Genomic DNA, 26,390 nt, shown 5'->3' on the forward strand with positions numbered 1-26,390 from the left:
CAGCTAGCAACCAAAAGGACTGCTAGGCGTCAATATATTCTGTGTATGTGGATTCAATACCTTCTAAGAGTTAATGTAAAAGACTGAAATTTATACTTGACTGCAGCTTATGTAAATTTTCCTCTGCTAGCTACTGCCACCTTCTGGAAAACAAAATTTTACATCAAGCATTAGGAGCTGCATCCAGGACTTATTACACTGGGGAACGCATTTTTTGTTGAGTTAGATCTTACACTTGATGTTTAATAATTTTTGGGTGGTGAATCCAGAAATGACGCCAGTGTTTGAGATCACATCCAGTTTTTAGGATACAGGGTACCCTCAATTTTTGTAAAAAAAAACATACAAATTTTTACATACAATGAAAAAATAATGAAATAAAAACTTGAATGTACTGTTTTTTTAAATTCCCTTTGTCCATACAAAATATTTATTGTTACTCTGCCTTTTTTTTTTTTTTTTTTTTTTTTTTTTTTTACAGTAAAACATTTGAAAATAATCAGGTAAGTGGTTCAGGTAAAAATTTAGGCTTTTCCTGGAGTGTTCAGTGTTAGGATAATCCCGCCAGATGCTCCAACAATAGTCATCTACCCTGATACTGTCCTTCCATGACCTTCAAATCTTGGTACAGTCGTTCACCTTGCTCATCACTGACTGCACCAAGGTTTCTGGGAACTTAGAAAGATGGCTATGCAGAAAATGCACCTTGATGCTCATATTGCAACCAACATTTTTTAGCTCTCCAAGAGTTACTAGACAATTTCTGTGTAATTATTTGCTTGTGTGTTTCCAGGAAAGTAATTGACAATGGCTTTGAATGATAACCAAGCACTCTTTTCATGTTCATCTTTGACACCACTGGCCTTTACTTTTTTTTTCAAATGACAGGCTAGGAAATGCCAAAATGAGGTACTTGAAACAGTCTACTTCAGTTGGTAAAGCTTTAACAAACTTCATCAGACCCAGTTTCATGTGCAGAGGCCGGAATATAATCTATCAACAAGTGGCTCATGTAGAATGTTTGGATCACCTGGTTTTAGGGCAGATCTTGGAGGCCAATTCCTTTCCACCCAATGCCTCCCATGAGCTGTGGTGTCCCACATGCATAGATAACAAGGATACTTGGTATATCGACTGCTGACCAAGAAGGAAGCATACCATTTTAAGGTCAACACCGATGACCCAATTGTGTTGGTGATATTGCAACAACTCAATGACTCTCTTTATGTCTGCATATACTTGACAAAGAAACTAGATGGCCAATTGGGACTGACCCAAATATTTTGCCATTGTGAAGGAGGAAAGATAGCTTGGAATTCCCAATTCTTCCATTAAACCAGGTATGTAATGGCAATACACAAAGCCACTGTCAGTTCTAAAGTACTGCAGAAATGCAATTTCTCTGGTTCGAAAGTACGATACCTTCGTTCCCTATTCAAGTAAGTTTTCTCATGCAGTCTTGATGCTAGGAGTTCCAAAGCCTTCTTTGATAATCCCAAATCACTCAACTCATGCTGATCAAATCCTTTAGGAACAGAGTCCTCTTCAATTTCAAACTCTTCATCATTGTTTCCATCTAGTTCATCACCATAATCATGTTCTTCAAGAGAGAGTAGTGTAACGAAACCGGCACTGGGGTTTCATCTGAATAAGCCACTGGGCGTATAGCTGATGGTAGACTAGAATACTCTGTTATATTTATTTTTCTTGTATATCCTGAAGGGATATAGATGAGGGGCCCAAGACTTATCTTGATCACCAAGTTTAACTTTGAAATATGCCAAATAGGCTTGCTCTACAAATATAGTGAAATTGCCACAGATATAACAAAATGTATCAGGGTTGTTTAGGCACTTACGACGAGAAACAGCAGAGCCAGACATGATCTGAAAGAAAGGAAATGTGTGTAAGTAGAAAAATAAATTTTGCTTATTTACTACATATGAGCACACTGTCCTGCGTGTAAATGAATAGCCTATACAAATCCAGGGTACAGTAATCACATTAATATAGCAGTAGAGAAAAAAACTAACCCCACTTTCAGATTCAGCATACCTATTTTGGTGTAAATAAGCTTAAAAATTGAAGTCAACAAAAACATTTTTTCAAAATTGTTCCCCAGTGTTATTACTACTACACAGTATTTATATAGCGTCAACATATTACACAGCGCTTTACAAAGTTCATAGTCATGTCACTAGCTGTCCCTCAAAAGGGGCTCACAATCTAATGTCCCTACCCTAGACATGTTTTTAGTACATTTTAAGGTCCATTTTATGACTAAGCCAATTAACCTAACTACATGTTTTTTGAAATGGGGAGGAAACCCACACAATCACAGTGGGAACATGCAAACTGCAGATAGAGCCCCTAGCTGGGATTTGAACCTGGGACCTAGTGCTGCAAAGGCCAGAGTGTTAATTGCTGCCATTTGGAAGAGTTGTTCAGCCATTTTAAAATTGGAGCAGTAAGCATTATTTTATATTAATGTGAGATAAATGTTTTCTCTGCAGCTTAAAATAGTTAAATACAGAATGTTACTATGTACGGTACACATACACTGGCTGCAGTGAAGCTATCTAATATGAATAAAAAAATAGCAATTAGTGCTTTATTTTCTGTACAAACAATGCTATGGGACCCACATATACAAAGTGAGGAGCAGATACTTAAAAATATATACCGTGTTTCCCCGAAAATAAGACACTGTCTTATATTTTTTTTGGTTCCCAAAAACACACTAGGTCTTATTTTCAGGGGATGTCTTATTTTTCCATGAAGATGACTACAGTACACATTTATTGTTGAAAGTCACTCATGATCACTCATGTTCCATTGATTGTCCCCTTCTGATCACTCATGTGCCGTTCAAATTCCCCTTCTGATCACTCTATGCCATTGATTATCCCCTTCTGATCACTCTATGCCATTGACTGTCCCCTTCTGATCACTCTATGCAATGATTGTCCCCTTCTGATCACTATGAAATGATTGTCCCCTTCTGATCACTCTATTCCATTGACTCCATTGTCCCCTTCTGATCACTTACCCGTAATTAAGTGCAGGGATCTCCGTTAGGGCAGGGATCAGCAGCTTGCTTCCTTGTTCAGAATCGCGGGGGCATGTGTGCAGGCTTTTTACTTTCAGTTTGGCTCAGGAATAGACACGCCCTGCAGCCAGCAGCAAAGACACACAGGCTGCAGCCAGCATAAAGGACACACACGCAGGATCAGATATCTGGAGCTGTCTCGGTGAGTACTTTTTTAATTTACCAGTATGTATGCTTTTATTTTCTTTTTCTCCTAGGTCTTATTTTTGGGGTAGGTCTTATATTAGGGCAGGTTTACAAAATAGTGCTAGGTCTTACTTTCGGGGTAGGTCTTATTTTCGGGGAAACACGGTAGTTAAGTGGTTACAGGAACAGATGCATTGTACACAAAAGTTACTAATTTTTCTGGTCTGCACATTTTGACTGGCAATTAGGATTTCAAAACGTGCATACAGCCAAAACATTAAAACACTAAAGTTACAATGCAGATACCCAAACATTTGGCAGTAGCATGTAAAGCTTATTTACTTTAATTGCCAATTCCCACTTAAACTTGCTGGCACCAATAAAAGGGTCACAGTAAAAAGCACCCATTTTTTAATAAAATAGCAATCATTCTTTAAACTGACAATTAGGATAGTCAATTGCCATTTATTGAATGGGGAGATCATGTTCTGTTAACCTTGGTACCGTTCTAGCTATCCAGTGGATTGCCCATTATAATTCTGCTCCTATCACCCCTTACAAACAAATATTATGTTAGCACAGGCAATCCAACACAAAGGAAACCTGCCATTTCTGAATTCTCGCTCCAGTATATTGATATATCTAAGATCAAAAGTGCAAAAATGTCAGAGGCAAACATGTATTGTAATAAGCCATGTGTTAATGCAAAGCAACTATGAGTCTGGCCTGAATTTTATTTGCAAAGTACATTTGAATTTGCTAGAATATTTGACTAATCTAGGTCATGGTAATGTTCTGGTACAGCCGTCTCCCTCCTGCCATGTCCTAGGTTCTTCCCTTTTCTGGTTTACATTAGCGGTTTCAGGGTCTTTTGGCGGCTGCATTCCAAGTATGTATTTTACAGGTAAATGACCTTTAGTCATGAGCAACAGTGACCACTTATATGCCTGAGCATATGAACAGGTTCAGACTTAATAAACTTTGAACTATTGCAGCATACAAAGAAATATGATCCTTTATTGCTCTGCTACAAGAATGCACAGATGTTGCTTTCCAATATGGACATTGTGACACTAGACAACAAAAGTATTAAGACAACTTTATTTTAAATGGACGTTGAAAATCTAACATCACAATTTGTGTATTTCCACTCCACAGTGAACAAATTGTTTAATAAATAGACTTCTATATATACACATATTGAAATTTCCAAACCGTGTATTTACACTGGACAAAAATATTTCTCAATAAAAATGTGTAGATTCTATACAAATAGCATTTGGCACATCAACAAATAATTTACTAGGTGCAATACCAACTCACCCTAGGCCTATGTATAAAGAATATAAAAATTAATACAGTTAAAAAGTATCGCCAAGTTACTACACGTCACAGCCACAAATTGTAACAAAAGTGTAGCTTCAGCGCAACCTTCATCATGACCTGCCATCTCATATCTCATGTCTATAATATGGACAGATCTACTGGCACACAGATCCAAATACCGGAAATAGGGATTTAGTGGAGTCCAAGGTGATCAGTCTTGTTATTGACTCATTAACGTTTGTTTCAGTCTGTAGAACATTCACATGCAGTCCACCACATTGCTTGATCCATGGCCAATGTCCCGGATCTGACTGGACAGACAGGAGCAAACTGCTACTCCTGCCCCAGCCCTGCAATGAGCCACAGAGCCCACCAGCTCCCACCTATTTATAATAAAAAAAATTACATAATTAGGACATAAGCCAGTAAAGAACATATACAAGGGATAGGATCATCAGATATGTAAAATATCTGAATTATTAAAAGACAAGTACAGAGCCTAGGTAGTTAAAGTACTAGGAGTGGAGGGAAGAAAGTCTATTTTAGGGTTGTCAGGGGAAAAAAAAACCCTTATTAACAATTTTTATTTCAAAAATACCTCTATATTGGCCATCCAAGTTTATTTGACGAGATACAAAATCATTGCACCGGATTTATGAAAGCTCTCCAGAGCTGGAGGATACACTGGAATTATCTGGTCCAAAATTGAAAATAGCAAATGACTTATGAAATCTATTCCATGTATGCTGGATCACCCAGCTTAACTGATGAAAGCATATCTTATCCAGCCTTGGAGAGCTTTAATAAATCAGGCCCATTGTCTCTGTATAATCTGGTCATCAAGTCTATCACCTAAGCCATGTTATCCTCCTCTAATGGTCACTGATCTTGATTATGTAATGTGGCTGCAAGCTGTACTAAAAGCTAGAAACCTATCAAGTGGTAGGGTAGTATTGGCAGAGACTTTTCAGCAAAATATTTAAATCACTCACTGCTTTAGAGAAATTATTCGCAGTGCTATGGGTAACCTCTTATGAAACCTGTATACAACAACTGCAGAGTACCAGCCAGATGTCACCACTTTATTATACCTGCATCAAAACAGGTGGAGCATTATAGCTTCCAAATTCATAGTCCCAGTCCTCTGTTCATGTTTGTATATGCCATATCTGAGGAGTGCTTTTTACGGCCTTTGCCTGTTCAGCACTATAGACCTTAGTATCAGTTACTATACTTCGCATCAGCACCCATAAGATCTGCGACTGGAGCTCAGGCAGATCAATGTACATGCAAACTGCTAATGAAGACAGCAATTATCCAATCCACAGGGATATAACAGTGGAGACAGGTTTTATCAAGCTTTGGTGCTAGTAAGAGTAATGCAATAAACAAGTTCATTCAGTGTCATGTAAAATTACCTGTTCATAACTGGGTCGTAGCACTCCACTGTGTTTAGGTATGCATTTCCATTATGGCCACCAACTGCATAGATTTTTCCCATCAGTGTAGCTATACCGACCCCTCCTCTTGGAGTAGTGAGCTCTGCAACATATTCCCACCTGTTGGTATGCTGATCGTATCTCTCTACAGAACTTAGAGGGGCATTGTCATCAAATCCACCTACAGGAAACAAATATACATGGTGAACACTGAACCAATGCCAAACATTATTTGCATTTTTTTTTTTTTTTTTTTTTTTTTATTTACAGCATAATTATTTCTGCATAAAATGATATATATATATATATATAATCCCCCTTAACCTTTTATTCTGCATTATACTATTTTGAGTATAAAATACAGAATATTTTCTGGAGCGTTCCTCAAGACGTGCGGCTACAGACTCTCTTCTTTGCTTGCATGTATGCCTTTTCAATATCAAAAACATGTCCATGCCCAGTAATGTGGGCAAAAAAAAAAAAAGTTATAGAAATAAATTTGCAAATTCTGTTTACATGTTAGGAGGCTCTCTAAAGTTACAGGTACAATAAAACAGGAGTTTATTCCAATATTACTGGAATGCTTCATTGCCTCTGCGTACTGCTCATCTGCCTTGGACATCTAAAACCCTGAAAGTTCAACACTCACCTACAACATACAGACAGCCATGTAATTCGCTCACACCAGTGCCTGCTCTTCTCTGGCCCATTTCTTTTATGTCTACCCATTTGTCCAGATGGGGGTCATACCGCTCCACACTTGAAAGAGAAGCAACCCCATCATTTCCTCCAACAGCATAGACATGGTTCTAGAAATACACACAAGTAAATAAAGCAATAAAGTTAAAAAAAAAAAAAAACACATTTTCCTTTACAGTAGCAAGGAAAATTAAAAGAATAAAAATGATGGGATATATCCTAGAGGGGTTAGGTGTACATATAACTAACGCCGCTCTATCCAGAAATAGTAATGTGCGTTTAATAAATCTTTCAGTTCACTGTAGCTGGATTATCTAAAAGGCAAGTATTGGATTTAGCAGTGATATAACAAATGATGTATGTGTTGCACAGAAGTGTATCAGCTAATAAGTGACTTGTGATGTATATGCACATTATCCTACATGTTTGTCACTATAGTATTACATACAGCTATGTAAAGAATTGAAGTTGTCTGGGTCCTGTCTGTAACCATAGCCATAATGCTACCCTTCAACACACCATTGCAAAGTATGGAAACACATGTTTTATATCCATTTCAATTTCCTAAACCTATACTTATGATGTGGCATGTGCAGATTCTACTCATTCCTTCTAGAAAGCTAAAAATATTGCATGCAGCTGCAAAAGCCATCAAGTGAATTCTCAAGTGGGTGTATGTCTGGGCGCAATAGCTCGCTGTATTACAGACTGCAAATCAAAAATCTGGACTCTAAGGCTTTGTTTTCCACAAAGTCTAAGAAGTTTCCTTAGTTCAGAAAATGTTACTTTTCCTCTAGATACTAGGTGACTATTGTAAAGGCACTAGAATTTTGGTGAGGGTGGTACATATTGTTCCTTTGCTTCTTATTTTTCTAGTGCTTTGGTATGCCGAGTTATAATAATCTGAGTAATAATCTGTCTAAACTCTATTATTTCTATGAATACAAAAACCATAGGTTAAGTAATGTCCCATCTTCCAGTCAAATTTTAGAAAGTCTCATGTTACAGAGCTCACACTGAATGCAAGGACTTTATGGTAACAGTTTGGTCGGAGATGGCCCAAGTTGCTTCCTTGTCAAAGGTTCTATAAATGTAGAATCTGACAAAGTATAGTGTATAATAAAGTAAGACTTCATGAACCAATATGCAAAGATAAAGCTATAAGTGTTTTAAATAGACCAAAGGCTCGGAATGCAGAGAGACCATTAAGAAAGGGGGGACAAGAAGCAACCTGTGTCCTCCTTGGCTTGGGCAGACAAAACATATCCAAATGCTATGCATTACCTGCAGCTCCCTGGTATTCCGCGTAGTACTTTTTCTAAGACTGGCACCCAAACCACTTTCCTGAATATAGAGCAGGTAAAGTATGAGGTGGCTCAAAATTTTGTCCTTAAAATCAAATATGTATATGCATTTTTTATTAGACATATAGTGCTAATATGGGGCAGGCAGACACCACTTTAGAAGAGCTACAGACCTGCACTATGCAATAGAGATGGAGGGTTTACATACCAGAAGAGCAACGGATCCAACACCACCTCGAGGTGTATTCATCTGAGCCACAGGAGTCCAGTTATCACATTCTACATCATATCGCTCCACATTACTAAAGCAAGTGTTGTCATCCAGCCCACCAATTGCATAGATTGGGCCACCAAGCGACGACAAAGCAATCCCCCTCCTATTGAAAGTCAGACAATAAGTTATATACTTGTGTACAGATGTTTACTAAACATATAGCTTTGAGCTATTTTCATTAAGTTGGTTGAACAGAAAGAAAGACTCATTTTGATTTCAATATTGTGTATTCTACATTACCATCATTTCCTGACAATTACAATTTTACCCTAATGGGACTGGATTAATAGTAAAGAGGATCATAATACTTATGATTGCGGTCCCCTGTAGAAAGATCAGATATATTTGTATGTATAGATTGATACCAGCCCTCCCAGCGTGGGCTTGGAGAACTCCGTGTGTACTACCATGGGAGCTTAGGCTATGTACACACATGCAATAACGCCAGGAAGGATCCATGAATGACGAGCGCTGTACACACGCCAGATTCTTGCCTCAGGACTGATATCGGACACGTGTACCTAGCCTAACCTTAACACATCAATCGCCTCTTATGACCAATCCTTTGAGATGTACGACCTCCACCTACCCTACCTCCCCTGAGGAACGCAGTACATTACCTATGTATTAGTCTATTTTGTTATATTGATGTATCCCCAACTTAAAAACCCACAGTGCGGTGGAGCTTTGTTAGGTATTCATTTCAACAATAAAAACATTGATTATGCATACATTTATAATGACTCTAAACTGATTCTGGTATAGTGTTGCAAAGCTATTTGCAAAAAAAAAAAAAAAAATTCAATATTGCTGAATACCCTTCTCCTATAACACAATTACAAAATTTTTAGTAGGCATCTCACACACCAATGCCTGGCAGGACATATTATGAAGTAGAAAATCACAAATTAGTATACTGGGGGGTAACAGATAATCTGAAATGCACCTTTAGGAAGATAAACACTTTTACAATACCTTTTTTTATTCATTGATGCCTTCATCATCCATTTATTTGTGAGTGGATCAAACACTTCCATACTACCCAGGTGTTCATTGCCATCATGACCACCAACAGCATAAACCTTTCCTGAAAGATAGGAATGAAATAAAATGTCAGCAAGCCTCAGTTGCTAGCAGCACCAAGAGTAGACCATGAGCAAAAGGGAATGACATGTGTCCCTTATTGTCTTTATGGGATTGAAGTTATATATAGAGTGGGTTGTAGCTGGGACCTTTTTGTTTCCCAGTGCCTAAAGGCTTCAGGTGGTGACTGCATAATCATACAGATCAAGAATGCCCTACCTCACCACTGGAGCATAAAGAAACTGTAGTAATCAAGTGGAAATTTGAAATGACGGAAAATGGCAAGTTGAAGTACCCTGGTCACATTTCTAACCCCCAATGGTCCATCTGTCTCTAGGAGAAAGTAATACCTGGTACTTTAAGTAGGATCATGCATCCCACACTCTGTCCTTTAATGAGACCGCACTAATAGTGAGGAGCCTGATGCTATTTAGGGAGGTTGGGCAAGATTGTTTTCTTTCATAGGAGTCAAATTTGAGTCAGAGCTTACAAAGAACTTCTTGCTTCTAACAGGAAATACAACTTGCCTAAAGCTTAAAGAAGCTGCATAATCTCTGGCTGTGGCTACAGATTACAGGGAAATTACTACAACTACTGTCAAAGTGAACTTTTTATTTTGTTTTAGAAAGAAAAGAATAAAAAAATTAAAAAATATATGTTTGTAGTGGTATTCCACTTAGGGCCATTTTACTTTGCTTACTGTCCTGGAGCTGCACCAGAAGTGACTGAAAATTCCCTCTTAAGTATTCCTCCGGGAAGATTACTACTGCATCGCATGACAGTCCTTTAATTCTTAGGGACCCTTTACATATATTTACTGCAATATTAGCCTGGCAGTAATATACACACCGCACATTATGCCATACAATCTTTATTTCAGTACAACTTCAGACTACACTGAAGAGAAATATTATCGTGGGTGCTGCATAGATGCAGTGGGTTAAATGGACAACTCACTACCTGAAGCTGCAAGTAGCATGTGAAAATGTGGAATGTGCCACCAACTAAAACACTCATTTGTTGTAAGTGATGTAAACAATGCAACCACCCCTGTAACTGCCCGTTCATGGGAACAAACTGTAATAGTACACATTTCTTGCATTATCATTAGTAAGTACAATGTAAAATATAGCATTTTGTACTGACCTCCCACAGAGATGACACCCACATGTCTTCTCCGGCTGTTCATTTCTGGACCGAAGAACCAACTGTTTTTGCTTACAGAGTAGCATTCAATACTACGAAATGGGTCCCCTGAGCCACCTCTTCCTCCCACACAAAACAAGACACCTGAGGGAAATAATACATATTTTAGTCTCCAGATTATAAAACAAGTTTCAGCCAATGAGGGCAAAAGCACAAATATTTATTATTACTGTGTGAACATCCACCATGTCAGTTGTTTGATGATATTTTCTAAAAGCACTTCAGTCTTTTTAGATATTCCAAACATTTTAAATATCCGAATTGCCTACATACAGAACACAATTAGTCACGTATTCCCGATACATCCACTCACAAACAAACCTATATACATTATAATTTGAATTAAATAATTACTCTATAATCTAAAAAATAAGAGAAGAATCAGACATTACTGGAGCCAATACAGAAGCCAGGCTTGTATGTGGATGATTTTGCTGTGAACAGACAACATGCGGTGAAAGGAGCTCTCCATGCAGGTGAAGCAAGCCATCCTTAAGCTGCAAAAACAGAAAAAACCCATCCGAGAAATTGCTACAATATTAGGAGTGGCAAAATCTACAGTTTGGTACATCATGAGAAAGAAACAAAGCACTGGTGAACTCAGCAACGCCAAAAGACCTGGACGTCTACGGAAGACAACAGTGGTGGATGATCGCAGAATCATTTCCATGGTGAAAAGAAACCCCTTCACAACAGCCAACCAAGTGAACAACACTCTCCAGGAAGTAGGAGTATCGATATCCAAGTCTACCATAAAGAGAAGACTGCATGAAAGTAAATACAGAGGGTGCACTGCAAGGTGCAAGCCACTCATAAGCCTCAAGAATAGAAAGGCTAGATTGGACATTGCTCAAAAACATCTAAAAAAGCCAGCACAGTTCTGGAAAAACATTCATTGGACAAATGAAACCAAGATCAACCATTACCAGAATGATGGCAAGAAAAAAGTATGAAGAAGGTGTGGAACAGCTCATGATCCAAAGCATAGCACATCATCTGTAAAACATGGCGGAGGCAGTGTGATGGCTTGGGCGTGCATGGCTGCCATGGCACTGGGACACTAGTGTTTATCCATGATGTGACACAGGACAGAAGCAGCCGAATGAATTCTGAGGTGTTCAGAGACATACTGTCTGCTCAAATCCTGCTAAATGCAGTCACATTGGTTGGGAGGCGTTTCATAATACAGATGGACAATGACCCAAAACATACAGCCAAAGCAACCCAGGAGTTTAATAAAGCAATGAAGTGGAATATTCTTGAATGGCCAAGTCAGTCACCTGATCTGAACCCAATCGAGCATGCATTTCACTTGTTGAAGAATAAACTTCGGACAGAAAGGCCCACAAACAAACAGCAACTGAAAGCCGCTGCAGTAAAGGCCTGGCAGGGCATTAAAAAGGAGGAAACCCAGCATCTGGTGATGTCCATGGGTTCAAGACTACAGGCTGTCATTGCCAGCAAAGGGTTTTCAACCAAGTATTAGAAAAGAACATTTTATTTTCAGCTTTTTAATTTGTTCAATTACTTTTGAGCCCCTGAAATGAAGCAATGGTGTTAAAGTCTTTAGTTCCTCACATTTTTATGCAATCTTTTTGTTCAACCCACTGAATTAAAGCTGAAAGTCTGCAGTTCAACTGCATCTGAGTTGTTTAAATTATTTAAAGTTTATTGTGGTAATGGACCTAACAACCAGAATTAGCAAATAAATGAGAATACTTTTTTCTCAAAGCTCAGTAAAGCATTGTTTCTGCATACTGAAAAGTCCAATTCTATTAGAAGGTCAGTGTGACACCAATCCTGAAGAAAAAAAATCTGCTTATAACAAAACAGTGAAAAGTCTGTTTCCTAAAACCACTGCGCTAATCACTTTTACTGCTGGCAGGAAGTATGTTTACCATGTAGTTTTGTACAGCCCAGAATGTTCTGTTTGGGGGGGTGGGGGCGAACACAAGAGTCCTAAATTGCTGTGGGGTCAAAACTTACAAATCACTCACATTAATAGACACCATCACTCAAAGTGTTAGAATAAGGTTTCTTGTTTATCAGTTCCACCTGCACTATATTTAAAAAGGAACCATCTGCAAACAAGAGGATTTCAATATTTCATTGGAGTTTTATACATTACATTATAATGGAGATAAACCCGTGCTGAACATTTTATGTGCCTATAGCACATTTTATGGCATTATGACTCAAAATCAAAGACTAGAAACATGCAAAACTCCAAAGTGTTAAGATACATTGTCAAATTATAGAAGATACAGTGGGAGGGCCTATTAGGTATGGAGGAAGAAATGTGGAGGCCAATTTGTGTTGGCAATTCATGGAATAATTGTTCGGGATTGTTACCATTATTATAGAATGTTGCACCATCAACGGTAATCAGGCTGGTGCAAAATTTACAATGCTGCAGGACGAATATCCCATGCACACCTATAAGGTATGTAAAACCCTAAAGTGAATTGATAAAATTAAAGTAATATTGACAGGTTGGCAAACACAATTGCAACCCTATCAAGAATGGTTAATGCCAAGCCGGAAGGTCAGACAGGAATGCCCCTTTATTCAGTTTGAGCTACAGAAGGTATGGTTAAATTTCCCCCAAATATCCTTAAAATCAAAGCTATAATGACAAATGCCTTCAAATCCTAAATTAGAATTTAGCACTCCTTTAAAAACAAGGGACCCATCTTGTGTAGATGTGATTTGATCTCCATTAAATTCACTTTAACTCATGGGACAACACTGCAAATTGTGGAAAACTCCAATGGGATGAAGATGTATACATATAACAAATCACCAGACTGACTAAACAAAATTTATGGAAACAGCCAAAGCCCATGTTCCACCATGTACCCCCTTCTATGCAGACCAAATGGAGGTCTAATAAGGAGACTTTGTGGCTCAGTCTTGCGTCTGTGCAGAAGTGCAGGGAGCCTTTAGGTTGTCATAGAATCAGATATTTTTTTGTTGAAAAGCAATGTTGAAAGCATCCATGCTATGTAATGTGTAAATGTAGCACTTACAGATATCACAAAAACCACAATACTTTCCCCAATGATGCCTTTACCTGCTTTTCTTTTCAAATGGATAACATCATATTTGTTCCTATAATCTAGAGTCAGAATTTACTTCTTGGACCAAGATGCTGACCACATTTGTTCATTCAAGAATATATAACATATTAGCACCTTTGCTGCAGCCTCTAGTCTTGTGATTTGCTACCAAGTTTTAAATATGCATTTACGGAAGGAGAGGAGACTAAAGCAAATCTTTAAGAGGGGATGGGATCTAAACACCTTGGGGCTCAGCAATCTTCTGACTGAATGTGTATAACCAACCTAAGGAAGGATTAAGCATAACTTGACATGTATAGTTCTCTGCTCCTTACCAGCGGTCTGTTTTCTTGGTGTAGTGCGGATCGTATACTCAAAGTCAGGGACAGCCCGGTTGCTCAGATGGAGGTGATAGTTCCTCGCTTCATCCAGCAGATCTCTGCATTTTAGGTCCTTTCTGATTATCTGCTCTTTGGCCACAACAGACATCAAAAACTCAACAGGTAACAACGGCAATCTAACCTGTAATAAAGAATTGCACACAGACCATTAAAATTAGAATACTTAAAGTATACCTAAACGCAGACATTTTCTTTCATCTTTGCATTCACTTTACAAAAAAGGGTAGTCAACCTTAAGAGCAACACCCTTTTTTTTTTTTTATAATAAAACAAAAAGGGTGCAGCACCGCCGCCTAATTCTCGATCACCTCAATCGAGAATGAATGTAAGCGCAAAGCCTCCTGGGATACCTACGTTACACTATATATATATATATAGTGTATCTTACTCATTGTTCCGTCCCAGTGATTTCCTTGAACACAATTCCTGTTCAATGCTCACTCACTGTTCTGTATGTTTGGAGATTCAGTATTCTCTGTGTGTTCTCAGAATTTGTTTTTTGGAGTGGGGAGAAGATGTAGGTGGGTGGTCTAAAAGTGGGCAGGGCAACACTTTTTCCAAGTGATTGTAGTTGCACAACCACTTAGTAGGTCCCGTTTTAATTTTCGTGGTCTTTGTAATATGTCCCAACTGTCCCAATATTGTGATTCAACTTTTCACTAACCACCTAAAAACAGCCAGAGGGTCTGGGGAGAACACTGGTATTGTCAACCTAGCGTGCTCCTTTGATTTGTGCCACAAACACTTCTTATCGCCTGCCTATCTATAACGGATAGAGAGGCATTGTTCTTGTTGAGAATAATAAACATGAGCCAATTAAAATGAGATTTCTATAAGCCCCGAGACAATTAGAGACATACGTTTGCAATAGTAATCAAGTGGTAGGTTTCCAAGTGTAAAAAGAAAACTAATGCTGCTATCACATTGAAGGATTTTGTAAGCTTCAATATATTGACATTTTGTTACTGGCTTTAGATATACTTTAAGAACAAGAAAATGTTCAAAGGCTACCTCTCCCTCTAACGGTAAATTCATCTAATTGCTGCTATATCAAAAAAAAAAAAAAAAAACTGCAAATGTCAATCTTAAATGGAATATTTATACAAGCAATAAAATACCTGAGACAGTATTTCATTCAGCCACACTTCATGGTGCTGGGGGTTGGCATGAAGCCACTTTATGGCTGCATTGTAGACCTGCTTTTCATTTTCAATATGAAGATCTTCAGAAGACAGCAGCTTGAAAAGATGCGGAGGGGACATGCTGACAAAATCATCACATTCTACTACTTCTGTGAAATGGTCACAAGCAAAGCGATCTGCCATGTCCATCAAATCCACTCTATTGTGGCTCTCTGCAAATGCTCGCACAGCAAGGCAGTTAGAGGGATGAAAATGGAGTTTCATGTATTCACAACAAGCTTTGGCCACAATTTCCACTTGAAGAATGCAGGCCGCATAAAGAAGTGGCTGGACGTTATCGACTGTCAGAGTCACTCGGGATGAATAAGCAAACCTCACCAAATCTTCAAAAGCATCACCATCAAAGTCCCGGATCTCGACTACTGTTTGTTTCGCTTCTGCCATATCAGAAAGGAACATGGCACGAAAATAGGGTATCACGCATGACAAGACAAGTTTGTGGCAATGGATCAGCTTTGAACCAACCTATTTTAGGGGAAAACAAAAACATATTTGAATTCAAAGTTTAGTTTAATCTAGATTATTCAGTACTACCATATTCTACATATACATGCACTGCAGATCTGTTCACAGTCCCACAAGAATGTTGCATAGCCCTAGGACAGCCTTTGTAGGCCTTTTTAACATGGGGTAACCCATAAAATAACACATAGAAATTATACACGGGTTCCCCAAGACCTATCTCCACAGCTCACAGTACATTAGCCTGGTGGTCAGTGGGAAGAATGTCACCAAAGAATGTAGCCAAAATGATCATTGGTGTCAGCTAAACTGACCCCTGAGAGGCACCAACTTCTCATTGCTCAAGGAACCCCCAGCAACCTCTGGAGGAACCCTGGTTGAGAAAAACTGCTCCAGGATATACCTAGAACCACATCACCAACAATTTATTATTACTGTGTAATGTAAATCACACTAGTTTGTGATACATTATATGTCCATCCCTTCAGCTTCTACTATTCCTTTAGCAACTCCCCACTATCCTGGGAGCCTTGTTAGATCCCTAGACCATTCCCTTGGCTTATGGTGGTTAATGTAACCATGAATGTTTTATCTAATTTTTTTAGACGTATTGAATAAAGTATGTGTTTTAATGAACTTACTACCTATACAAAATAATGTGGAAGCTGCAAAGAATATGTGGCATCATTTTGAGCTACACATGTGCAGCTTAGTGTTGGTTGCAAGGATACCTGGTAACCCCGGATTACACTGCGCTTGGCAGGACTGAATAAATGTCATCCCGGCATTGCCAATGAAAATGGCCAAAGATCACAGGGAAGAATAGAAAGAAGAAAATCATGAGGCTTTGAGACGTAATGGGGGAAAAGTGGGTATAGCAGTAATTCCGAGTGTGACTTTGGGTGGATTTTCCATGCAAAAAGTGGTAATGCCAAATCACACTTGGGGTCGCTAAAAAGATTAAAAAAAAAAAAAAAAAAAAAAACCCCACTTACCTTGTTCCGTTGTTGTCCCCTGGCATCCTGCTGGTCCTTGTCCCCGTGGGACACAGCTTCTCCCTCCGATCTATAGCCGGTGAACGCTGAGACGATCTCTGGTGTTTCCCAGTGACGTCGGTGCAGGTATTGAATTCAATACAAAATAGCTGTATTGAGTCCAATACAAAGAAATCTTGATATAAGAAGAAAAAAAAGTATGTACGTATATATATATATATATATATATATATATATATATATATATATATATACATACACACATACACACACATATATACACACACACACGCTACTGTACAGTTATATTACATGTATCAGGTGAGTTATGCATATGAATCATAGGCCTACAATATAAAATAAATTTCCATGCAAAAAAATTAAAACATTTTTTGCATGGAAATACAGATAAAATTAGAACGCTAGGGGGGTTCATTAGGCTTGAGGGACTGTAATTTGAAGAATCTCTAAACCAAATGTGTCTTCTATTGCAGCTTACCTTTCCTTGAAGATGCTAAGTTTACATTTTTGCATAAATGTGAACATATGACTGCAAATGGCTCTCTTTAAAAATCTTTTTACATGAGCATCAATAAACTATAACTTTTTTAACTAAACCGTTTAATATCTAACAATTTTCATGTGAAACAGGTTGTCAAAGTCAGTCTCAACCGGGTAAATAAATCTCTTTACTGGTAAATAATTACAGACAGATCTAAAAATGCTCTGATACAATGTTCCCAGCTTTTCCAAGAAAAGAAAGCAACAGAATTATTTCCTATATGCTACATAACACAAGAGCTAAAGAGCACCTGTGATATTTCGCAGCACTTGAATGATGCTTCATGTAAGTGTGAGCACCATCATCAAGAACCTGTAGGATTTATTTATGTAGCAAATTGTTGGTGAAACCCTAATCACACACACACCAAATGAAACATTGCACCTTTAAAATTAAAAAGCCAGAGACATCATTTACAAATGTCTGTTCTCACCAAAAAGTCAGGAAGTGGACTGCTACAATATAAACACACATATCAGAGGAATAAGCAAGCCATGAACTTCCTGAACAAATACACAAAAAAGGGAAAAAAAAATATGGAAAGATTACAAAGGATTTCCCATTATTTTTAACTAAAGTAGCCTTTCCCAACCTTTTAAATATGGAGGTGCCTTTGAACTAACGTTTCAGGAACTCCTGATGAGATCTACAGCTCAGGGTACATTGGAGTGAACAATACATTCAGACATAAGTATACATAAAAGACTAAAGCTGCGTACACACGGCAAATTTTTCTCGCCCGATAATCGGTATCGGCCAATTATCGGGCGAAAATCTGCCGTGTGTACAGTCGGTCGTCGTCCATCGTCCGACGACCGTCCTGGCGGATCCATGGACGACGACCGATCCTAATGAAAGGGAAGGGGAGAGCGCGCAGCAGGGTGCCGCTCCGTCGCTCTCCCCCTCCCCTCTCCATAGAGCATGAACGGTGCTGTATGTACAGCATCGTTCATGCATCGTGCAGTCTTTTCTCGTTGGAAAGGATCGTGAAAGATCCTTTCCAACGAGAAGAATTGCAGGTGTGTACGCAGCTTAACAAATGAGAGTTGGGCATTAAACAGTCATAAATATCTTTATAAAGATCACTTGAGTAGACAAGCATACCAAGTGCTAGGAAATAAGGTTAAATGTGGGCCCAGGGCATTGATTGTGTCCTTTAGTAGTAACCAGTTTTGAGATAACATTTTCTGTTCGAAGGTACACTACAAGTCCACTAACAGAAGTTTTCTGCATGTTTATAAATATGTTGGGCCATTAGTAACCTTGCTCCAATAGGTAAATCAGTTGTGACAGATCAATGTATGTAGACATCATATGAACATAGAATGTGGAAGGTCTTTTTAATGCTACTTCTCTAGAGAAGCTCAGTGTTCTAACCAGCCCCTTTTAGCTGGGTGCATCACTCGGCTGTTTTTGGGTGGTTGCTGAAAAATTGGGTCACAATACAGGGCCACCATTCACCTACAGCTTCCTATCAGCCAGCTTAAAAAATGTCTGGGGAAAATACTGAAGCTGATAAACATATAAAGCCAAGTCTAATAAACAACATTACGTACCGCCTTCATACATAGTGTTCTAGTTTTTGGCACTATAGTCACTCAGCTGTTGTAAAAAGTAGTCAAACTTACTTTAAGAGTGACATCACACAGCTCACCCACTTCATAGAAATGGAAAAGGGAGCGGTGAAACTCCTTCCATGCATCGTTGGCTTCAAAGACAAATGAGCCATCACCATCTCCCTCATTTGTGAAGGACTTCTCCGGATGAAGGTTCCTTCTCCCATTGATTGGTTGTGGCTTGGTTGGTCCTGGGTGCATAGATTCCGATGCCATTAGCAGCATAAATAAGTCCCAGTGCAGCCAGAAACCTTCATTTCAGCATTGCCATTTTGTTGTCTCTAAAGCAATAAAAATAGGCAGTCAGTAGATCATTCTATGAATGTGAACATTGCTATCCTACATCTACACAACAGATGTATGAAGAAATAAGAGCAAGTTACTCTGAGAATTAATAAATGCTCAATTAGACTCTACCATCAGGTTTTATAATACATACAGCAGATAGAAAAGACACTTTACCGTGTTTCCCCGATGATAAGGCAGGGCCATCAAATAAGACAGCCCCCCCTTTTTAGGGAAAAATGAAAAATAAGCCCCCCCGCAAATAAGCCACCCACCGATTACTTACCAGAATCGGGTGGTACGGTGGGTGACTCCGTATGAACAATAACTGTGTACTGTAGTCTTCTTCATGGGTAAATAAGGCATCCCCCTGAAAATAAGCCCTAGAGCATATTTTGGCCTTCCAAAAAAAAATAAGACAGTGTCTTATCATCGGGGAAACAGGGTAGCAGACATATAGCTACAGAAACACTCGCCACCAAATCATAAAAATCTGCAGCATATTGGAGACATTCTACTCTCATCTAGGTGAACATAGCATAATATGGATACACAGGCTTTACATTGATCTGCCAGAGTACCAAATGTATACAGACCAGCATAACTAAATATATATATACATACATATACACACACACACACCACAGACCATAAATAAATCTGCCTTAATTCCTTTGTAAAGTCAAGCCAATACCTGTTGATTCGGTCAGTCCACCAAATGCAGCGTCTTGTGATGATATGGCAACAATACTGCACAATACTGCCACCATCATATAAGCTTTGCCTTAAACACAACAATGAAACATTGCTGGGGCATGCCTTCAGCCATTGTCACTGCCGATTCACAAACCTGACTCTTGCCAATGAGCACCTGGCCACACCTAGTCCTTGCCATTTGTTTGGATTGATAGTACCGTCTCTATGGCCGAAACCCTTCTTTTATTTAGGAGACATGTGCATCCCATGTTCATACCATACAGCACTTTGCTTTGGACTTAATCTCTCCCCCCCCCCCCCCCCTTTATTTTCACCTGGTAATTCTGTAAACACACATCCTATACATCTATGTAAGGGACCAAAGCGGTAACATAAGACGAATTTCCAACATGTCTTTTTTCATCCCAATTATTTAGTGGGTTGGTGAGATAATGGTGTACACAATAAAGATTGAGTTCTTTATGCTTTCTTTAAACCTCACGGAAAAAGGACAAGGAATGTCAAAAGTTAAAAGATATATTCTCAACCTAATGAAAATAGGAACTAAGAGGGTCTGGTGAGCTGCAGTATATGACATTTTGTGCCTAGAAATGCTTTATTAGCTTCAACAAAGCTGTTTGAAGCTTTGCATTACACTCTTTCATGTACTACAATTCAACTTTCCTTTTAAGGTAAGGTTTTTTGTTTATTGCCAAAATATGAAACTTGGTCCAAAATAAACCTCCACACAACAGACACCTCTACATTTTCAAATTGCAGTTGTCTTTTACCAGAGGTCTGTACACCCCGATCTAATAAAGCTCCCCAAGGCTGGAGAGGAAACACTTTCAACAGTGAAGCTGGGTGATTATTATTATTAAACAGGATTTATATAGCGCAAATAACAGATGAATACAGAGTGACACAGGAGGAGAGGACCCTGCCCCGAAGAGCTTACAATCTAGGAGGTGGGGGAATTAACACACAATAGGATCGGAGATATGTAGAAGTGGGAAGTAGGGACAGTTTCAAAATACAGAAGATGGGTAGGCAAGTTTGAAAAAAAAAAAAATGGGTTTTAAGTGCTCTTTTAAATGAGCAGAAAGTAGAAGCAAGTCGGATAGGATGATGAACATTCCAGAAAGTCGGGGCAGCTCCAGAAAAGTCTTGGAGCCATGTGTGTGATGAGGTTATGAGTGAGAAGTTATTAGTAGGTCATTGGAGGAGCGGTCTGGGGGAATATTCTTTTTTACCAGGTCAGAAAGGTAGGTGGGACAAGAACTGTGGAGAGATTTGGTGGTCTCTGGGGACAGGTAGGGGCAGATTTTGGAAATGTTGCGTAGGTGAAAGTGACAGGACCTGGAAATGTTCTGAACATGGGGAGTAAAAAATGCCAAGACAACGTGCCTGAGGGGAGGGCCGAATAACAGTGTTTCTAACAGTTAGATATATGTCAGGGGGAGATGTGGAATTTGAGGGGGAGAGATGACGAGTTCTGTTTTTATCCAGGTTGAGTTTCTTTGTAGTCCACAAAGTCAGCAATGAGGCCAGATTTCCTCCACTTGTGCTCAGCTGCACGAACAGTCTTTTGTAGCTGTTTGGTATAATTGTCGTGCCAGGGACGGGGGCAGCGGAAGGTGGCAGGTGCAACTATATCCAGAGCCAGAGAAAGAGTGTGGTTGAACAAAGTGGCAGATATATTCAGAGATGTGATTTTTGAGAGGGTAGGGGTTCGGAATGCAAGGAGTTTGAGAATAGGTTGTGGTCAAGGTTACGGATATTTCTGCCATTGCCCAGGTCTGGGGTGTCACAAAGGGGGTCAAGAGTTCGATAGGTTGAAGGTGATAAGGTTGTGATCAGAGGGGAAATGGCGAGTTGTCAAGGAGGGTGAGGTTGCAGAGTTTGGAAAATACCAGGTCTAAAGTGTGTACGGCTATGTGTGTGGGGCCATTGATGTTGTGTGTGGGGCCATTGATGTTCTGTGCGAGTCCAAATGAGGAGGTAATGGATGGACGGAGTGGACTTCAAAACAGGTGAATATGAGAGGGTGGGGTAGGAAGAACTCCGTATGTACAGTTAGGTGAGAGAAGGAGACCCCCACCACCCCCTGCTCTGTTGCCAGGTCTAGGGGTATGTGTGAAGTGCAGACCTCCATAAGAGAGCAGAGTCAGAAGACGAAAGCCACGTTTCAGTGAGAGCCAGAAAGTTCAGAGATTTAGAAAGGAGAAGGTGGTGTATGGAAGTAATTTATCACCAACAGATCTGGCATCCCATAAACTACCAGAGAGAGGGGGGGTAAGGACTTATGGGTAGGATGAATGGGGATGAGGTTAGGAGAAGGGAGCATCTTGCTTAAAGTGTAGAGATGAGAGAGGCTGTGGAGGGACTCGGGGTTGGGCGAGATGTCACCAGAGAGTATCAGTAAAGAAAAAAGGTGCCGGAGCACAGACAGAGAAAGCAGGAGAGTGAAGGAGCAGAGAGACAATGAGTTATCAGACTGGGGAGGACAGAGAGTAGAGCCGGCAAGGAGAGTGCATGGTGAATTATACATTTTAACAGATAATTGAGAACCATATGAGTACAATAAATGTAGCAAACAGTCCATGAGAGCCGGTTCTGTAATGTGGGTTGTGGTGAGGCTTTTAAGCTTGTTGAGATCCAGGAGTGGGATAGGTTGAATCAGTCACAGAGATGGCTTGGTGAAATAGCAGTTCAGAATGGCAGCAGTAGAGGTGCGTTGGAGCCCAGGTGGATGAATCAGTCCAAAGGCAGGGGATGGCAGTTGCAGATTGTGATTGTATGTCCAATTTTGTTCCTATTCCAGTTTCAATTCCCCGGATTAATTCTTATTGCACTTATAATAATTTTGGCACTTAAGAATTAGGCAAGAGACCAGGGTCCTCACATTACCTTGCCTGTTTAAACAGAAGTGATCCAGCAAACCTGGAATGGATCTGGTCCAGGATTCAAAACATTTGCTAGCAAATTGCAAGTGACTTGGAAGAAATCCATTCCAGGTTTGCTGGATCACCCAGCTTCACAGTTGAAAGTATCCTCTCCATTCGTGGAGAGCTTTAATAAATCAGGCCCATTGAGAAGTCAGATTAGAGGTGCTTGGGCTGATAAAAAGCTGTTCAGGGGCCAAGAATCGTATTTCACATGTTTAAGCTGATGAACTGGGTGGCGAGGAAGAGTGCAAAGCTGCTAAAAAGCAAACAATTAAGATGGACATTAACAAACTATGTCATAGCATTACATTGCTTGTATATCCCCATCAACAACCCATGAAGAACTACAGCAGCCTAACTGCAAATAAATAGACTGGAAAAACAGGTTCACTCTCTCCTAGCTCCCCGAGAATATAATGCTAGCACAATTAGTCAGTAACTATGGAAACCTTCCATAATGAGGGGCATTTTGTCATTTCATTGCATAGTTTATTGTGCTGCTTACTTAAAGCGTGCAAATACAGAATACTCATTAATTTGTGCTGCCGTTAGCATATCCATGGCATTCCACAAGCATGGTATTTAGAGGCATTCATTGGACATTATAAAGCTGTCCATTATTTCCTACGCAAAACAGATTGTCTGTAATAGATGCTCTGGCCTCAACTCCTACAACACAATATGCTTCCTCATGAAGAAACATATGAGTCGGCTTCCATCAAAAATAATCGTAGCTTTTCATTAGGGTCAGAAATAGAAATAGGACACAAAGTGCACATAGGCTCCACAAACTGCTTTTAACAAAGGCAAACTAATTTAAAGGGCACCACTAAGTCCAAGAGTCAACCACACAGATTTAGGGAGGAAAAACAAAACAAGAACAAAAAAACAAAAAAAAAAAAAAAAAATCCATCGTCTGTGGATCCGGCAGGTCGGTCGTCCGGACGATGGACGACACCGACTGTACACACGGCAGATTTTCGCCCGATAATCGGCATCGGCCAATTATCGGGCGATAAAAATCTGACGTGTGTACGTAGCTTAACTGACACCATTCTGCCTAATAAAATGTTGAGACAAACATCTGTCCTAATTGCACTAATGTACCTGTTCCAACTTGCATACAAATTCAACTTAAGAACAAACCTACAGTCCCTATCTTATATGTAACCTGGGGAATACCTGTATACAGTTCCAGGTCATTTAAACTAAAATAGGCATTGGAGTGTTTGGTTTGCAGCAACTTTATTTTGTGAGTGCCAACATCAAACATCCACAGACCCTTTATGCAATATGGCATCTGTCAGCACCCCAATATGCTAATAAAAGGATGGATGTCAATGGGCTTTCTCAGGGGACTCTGGAAAAGATGAAGTTCCACATATCTTCTTGTGATCCCACCAGAAGGCCCACTTCTGCCTCGGCACCACAGAGCAAAGACAGGAGTTATTAAAAGAAATAAACTTTTCTTTGTGTAAGGCAGGGTTTTAACATTGATGGGGGGGGGGGGGTTAAAGTCCTAACTAGGCAGACTGTGAACTCTGACCCATTTTGATACCTTCTAAATATTTAAAGGAGATCATAAGTTTTTAGGTAATTTAAAAATTTTAGGGTGGTTCAGAGATTTCATTCCACTTTAAGCCACCATAGACATTAAAGGGAAGTCATACCATGATTGTGGTAGGCATTTAGTGATGGGCATTAATCTCATCCCTATGGAAAACAGTTCATCCCCCTGCTCATCTACAAGGGGTGACCATGAACACCATGGCCACCTCTAATGCTGAGCTATGATAAAACCTAAGGTTTTCCAGCACACCTGGTTACCTCCCCCTGTAGCATGCCTTTGCTGGCAGCATGCTGGAGCCCTATAAACATTAGATTGCTCCAGCGATGATTAGATTAGGAATGGTGCTCTGCAATCTACACCCCATGTATATACCAACAATCAGATCATCAGGCTTAGCACAGCAATCCCATGTAATGGTTACACAGCACTACCTACACAACACTGATCACACTCCTTCCCATTGCATTGAATAAAGTAAACATTCAGGTGAGTAGAAGGATGAATAGAATTCTCCCAGAACACATGACACCTCCTATATACACAGACACCACAAGGAGAGATAATAAAGTCAGATAACCAATCACCTTAATACAAGGCAGTCTGTTCCCAACAATGCAACATCGACACCATTTAAACGATGAGCCTTCCCAGCCTGCTCGTCCCCCTTATCTCTCCCAGCTGCTTCTCATTTCAGCCCCTCCTCCTCCCGGCGCCTTTATTGGGCATGCGCGCAATGCTCCCTCCTACCGAACACAGGCGTCCATCTTTGTTATGGGCAGATTCCCACGAATCTTGTTTTCCTAAGCCTGACATGCGCAGTATGTGGACTCCTAGTGCGTATATTCTATAATGATCGTGCTTGTGTTACTCATTCTATTATTCTTTTTTTAAATTACATTTATATTACATTGTGACCCATGGGATTATCGCAGGGCTCATTGGAGCCTGCAGTCACTACGGCATCAATGGTATCCCAGGGAGACGGACAGAACCCATACACCTGTGTGATGGAAGGGGAGGGAACAAGCTGAAGCACTTGGCAGACATGAGAGGCTACATTATCAATACGGATAGACGCGTTCCCAGGGTTCCCCCTAGTGGCTGGCAGTGAAAATACCTCCTTTGCAAGGATCAGATTTAGGCACAGTATCCAGGCTACTTTAGAATAATAATAATTATATTATTAATTATTATTATTTATCTCACTTCAAATACAGAATTCTGGGCAAAAAAACACCTCACACCAAAAATATATATAACTAAATACCAAGGAAAATTCACAGTATCCCCACAGGGTCTTTGCATGGTCTTCTCATGAGCCTTGAAAGGCCTTCCCAGGGTCCTCACTGGGTGCTTTGTAGGGATTTGGCAGGGTCCTAAAAAGATTTTTACAGGGTCCTGTTCAATGTCCTTAAAATGTCCCCAGGTCATCTTAGGTTCATAGAAGGTCCAAGTAGGTCCTATATAGAGGGTCCAGTGGAATCTTTGCAGGGTTTTCCTATGATTCATACATGGACTTGCTATGCTTCTCACAGGGAATTTAAAGGAACTTGACATGGTCCTCACAATGTTTTGGTTAGGGTCCTCACAGGGCTCTCACAGATTCTGAATAGGGATTTTTTTTCAGACTACTCCCAGGGTCCTTACAGTGTCCCTGTAGGATCTTTACAGGATTCTCACAAAGTTCTCATAGGGTCGTAGCTGGGTCTTCTAAAGGAACTGTTGGCGGATCTTGGCAGGAACTTCTTAGGGTCCTTGTTAGGGTTTTTTTGGGGGTCTTAAAACATTCAAACCATGGCACATAGTCTAATCCAGCCATTCTTAACCTTTTCACCCTGAGGAAACTTAAAAAAAAAAATCAAAGAACAGGGAACTGCCACTAAACAATTTTAGGGGGGTCAATGGAGAAAAAGCCTCTTTAATTGGTTGCTAGTGGAAATATTGCCCCCCATATAGAGCCTTATATGTATAGACACCTAAAAGACCAAGTCACATGCCCTAGAACTATGCAGGCGTCATTAAAAGAGA

At 39.7% G+C, this 26,390-nt stretch overlaps 1 protein-coding gene across 2 annotated transcripts; it reads right to left on the reverse strand.

Annotated features, from left to right (window-relative positions):
* Positions 1-462: 462 nt before the first annotated feature.
* On the reverse strand, positions 463-25,051 carry KLHL8 (kelch like family member 8). Of its 2 annotated transcripts, none has more exons than XM_072405475.1 (10): positions 24,947-25,051; positions 18,876-19,144; positions 15,145-15,693; positions 13,961-14,147; positions 10,507-10,650; positions 9,253-9,364; positions 8,212-8,380; positions 6,650-6,809; positions 5,980-6,181; positions 463-1,886 (listed from the first exon to the last, which is right to left on the reverse strand). In XM_072405475.1, the coding sequence occupies exons 2-10, from the start codon at positions 19,086-19,088 to the stop codon at positions 1,847-1,849; spliced, it is 1,776 nt and encodes a 591-aa protein (XP_072261576.1). In that variant the 5' UTR covers positions 19,089-19,144; positions 24,947-25,051; the 3' UTR covers positions 463-1,846. The 2 variants fall into 2 exon arrangements, with proteins under 2 accessions (XP_072261576.1, XP_072261575.1); XM_072405474.1 differs by lacking the exon at positions 463-1,886 and adding an exon at positions 4,323-4,944.
* Positions 25,052-26,390: the final 1,339 nt, after the last annotated feature.

The sequence above is a fragment of the Pyxicephalus adspersus genome, chromosome 3 (genome assembly GCF_032062135.1).
Source record: "Pyxicephalus adspersus chromosome 3, UCB_Pads_2.0, whole genome shotgun sequence".
Classification (NCBI taxonomy): Eukaryota; Metazoa; Chordata; class Amphibia; order Anura; family Pyxicephalidae; genus Pyxicephalus; species Pyxicephalus adspersus.

Bases quoted from the DNA above. Each gene is read 5' to 3' on its own strand.
- KLHL8 (XM_072405474.1), bottom strand. From the start codon at position 19,088: ATGCTGCTAATGGCATCGGAATCTATGCACCCAGGACCAACCAAGCCA. The intron at 15,694-18,875 runs GTAAGTTTGACT...CCCCTAAAATAG, and splicing joins TGTGTGATGTCACTCTTAAA to GTTGGTTCAAAGCTGATCCA. The intron at 14,148-15,144 runs GTATTTTATTGC...TCTTTATTACAG, and splicing joins TGAATGAAATACTGTCTCAG to GTTAGATTGCCGTTGTTACC.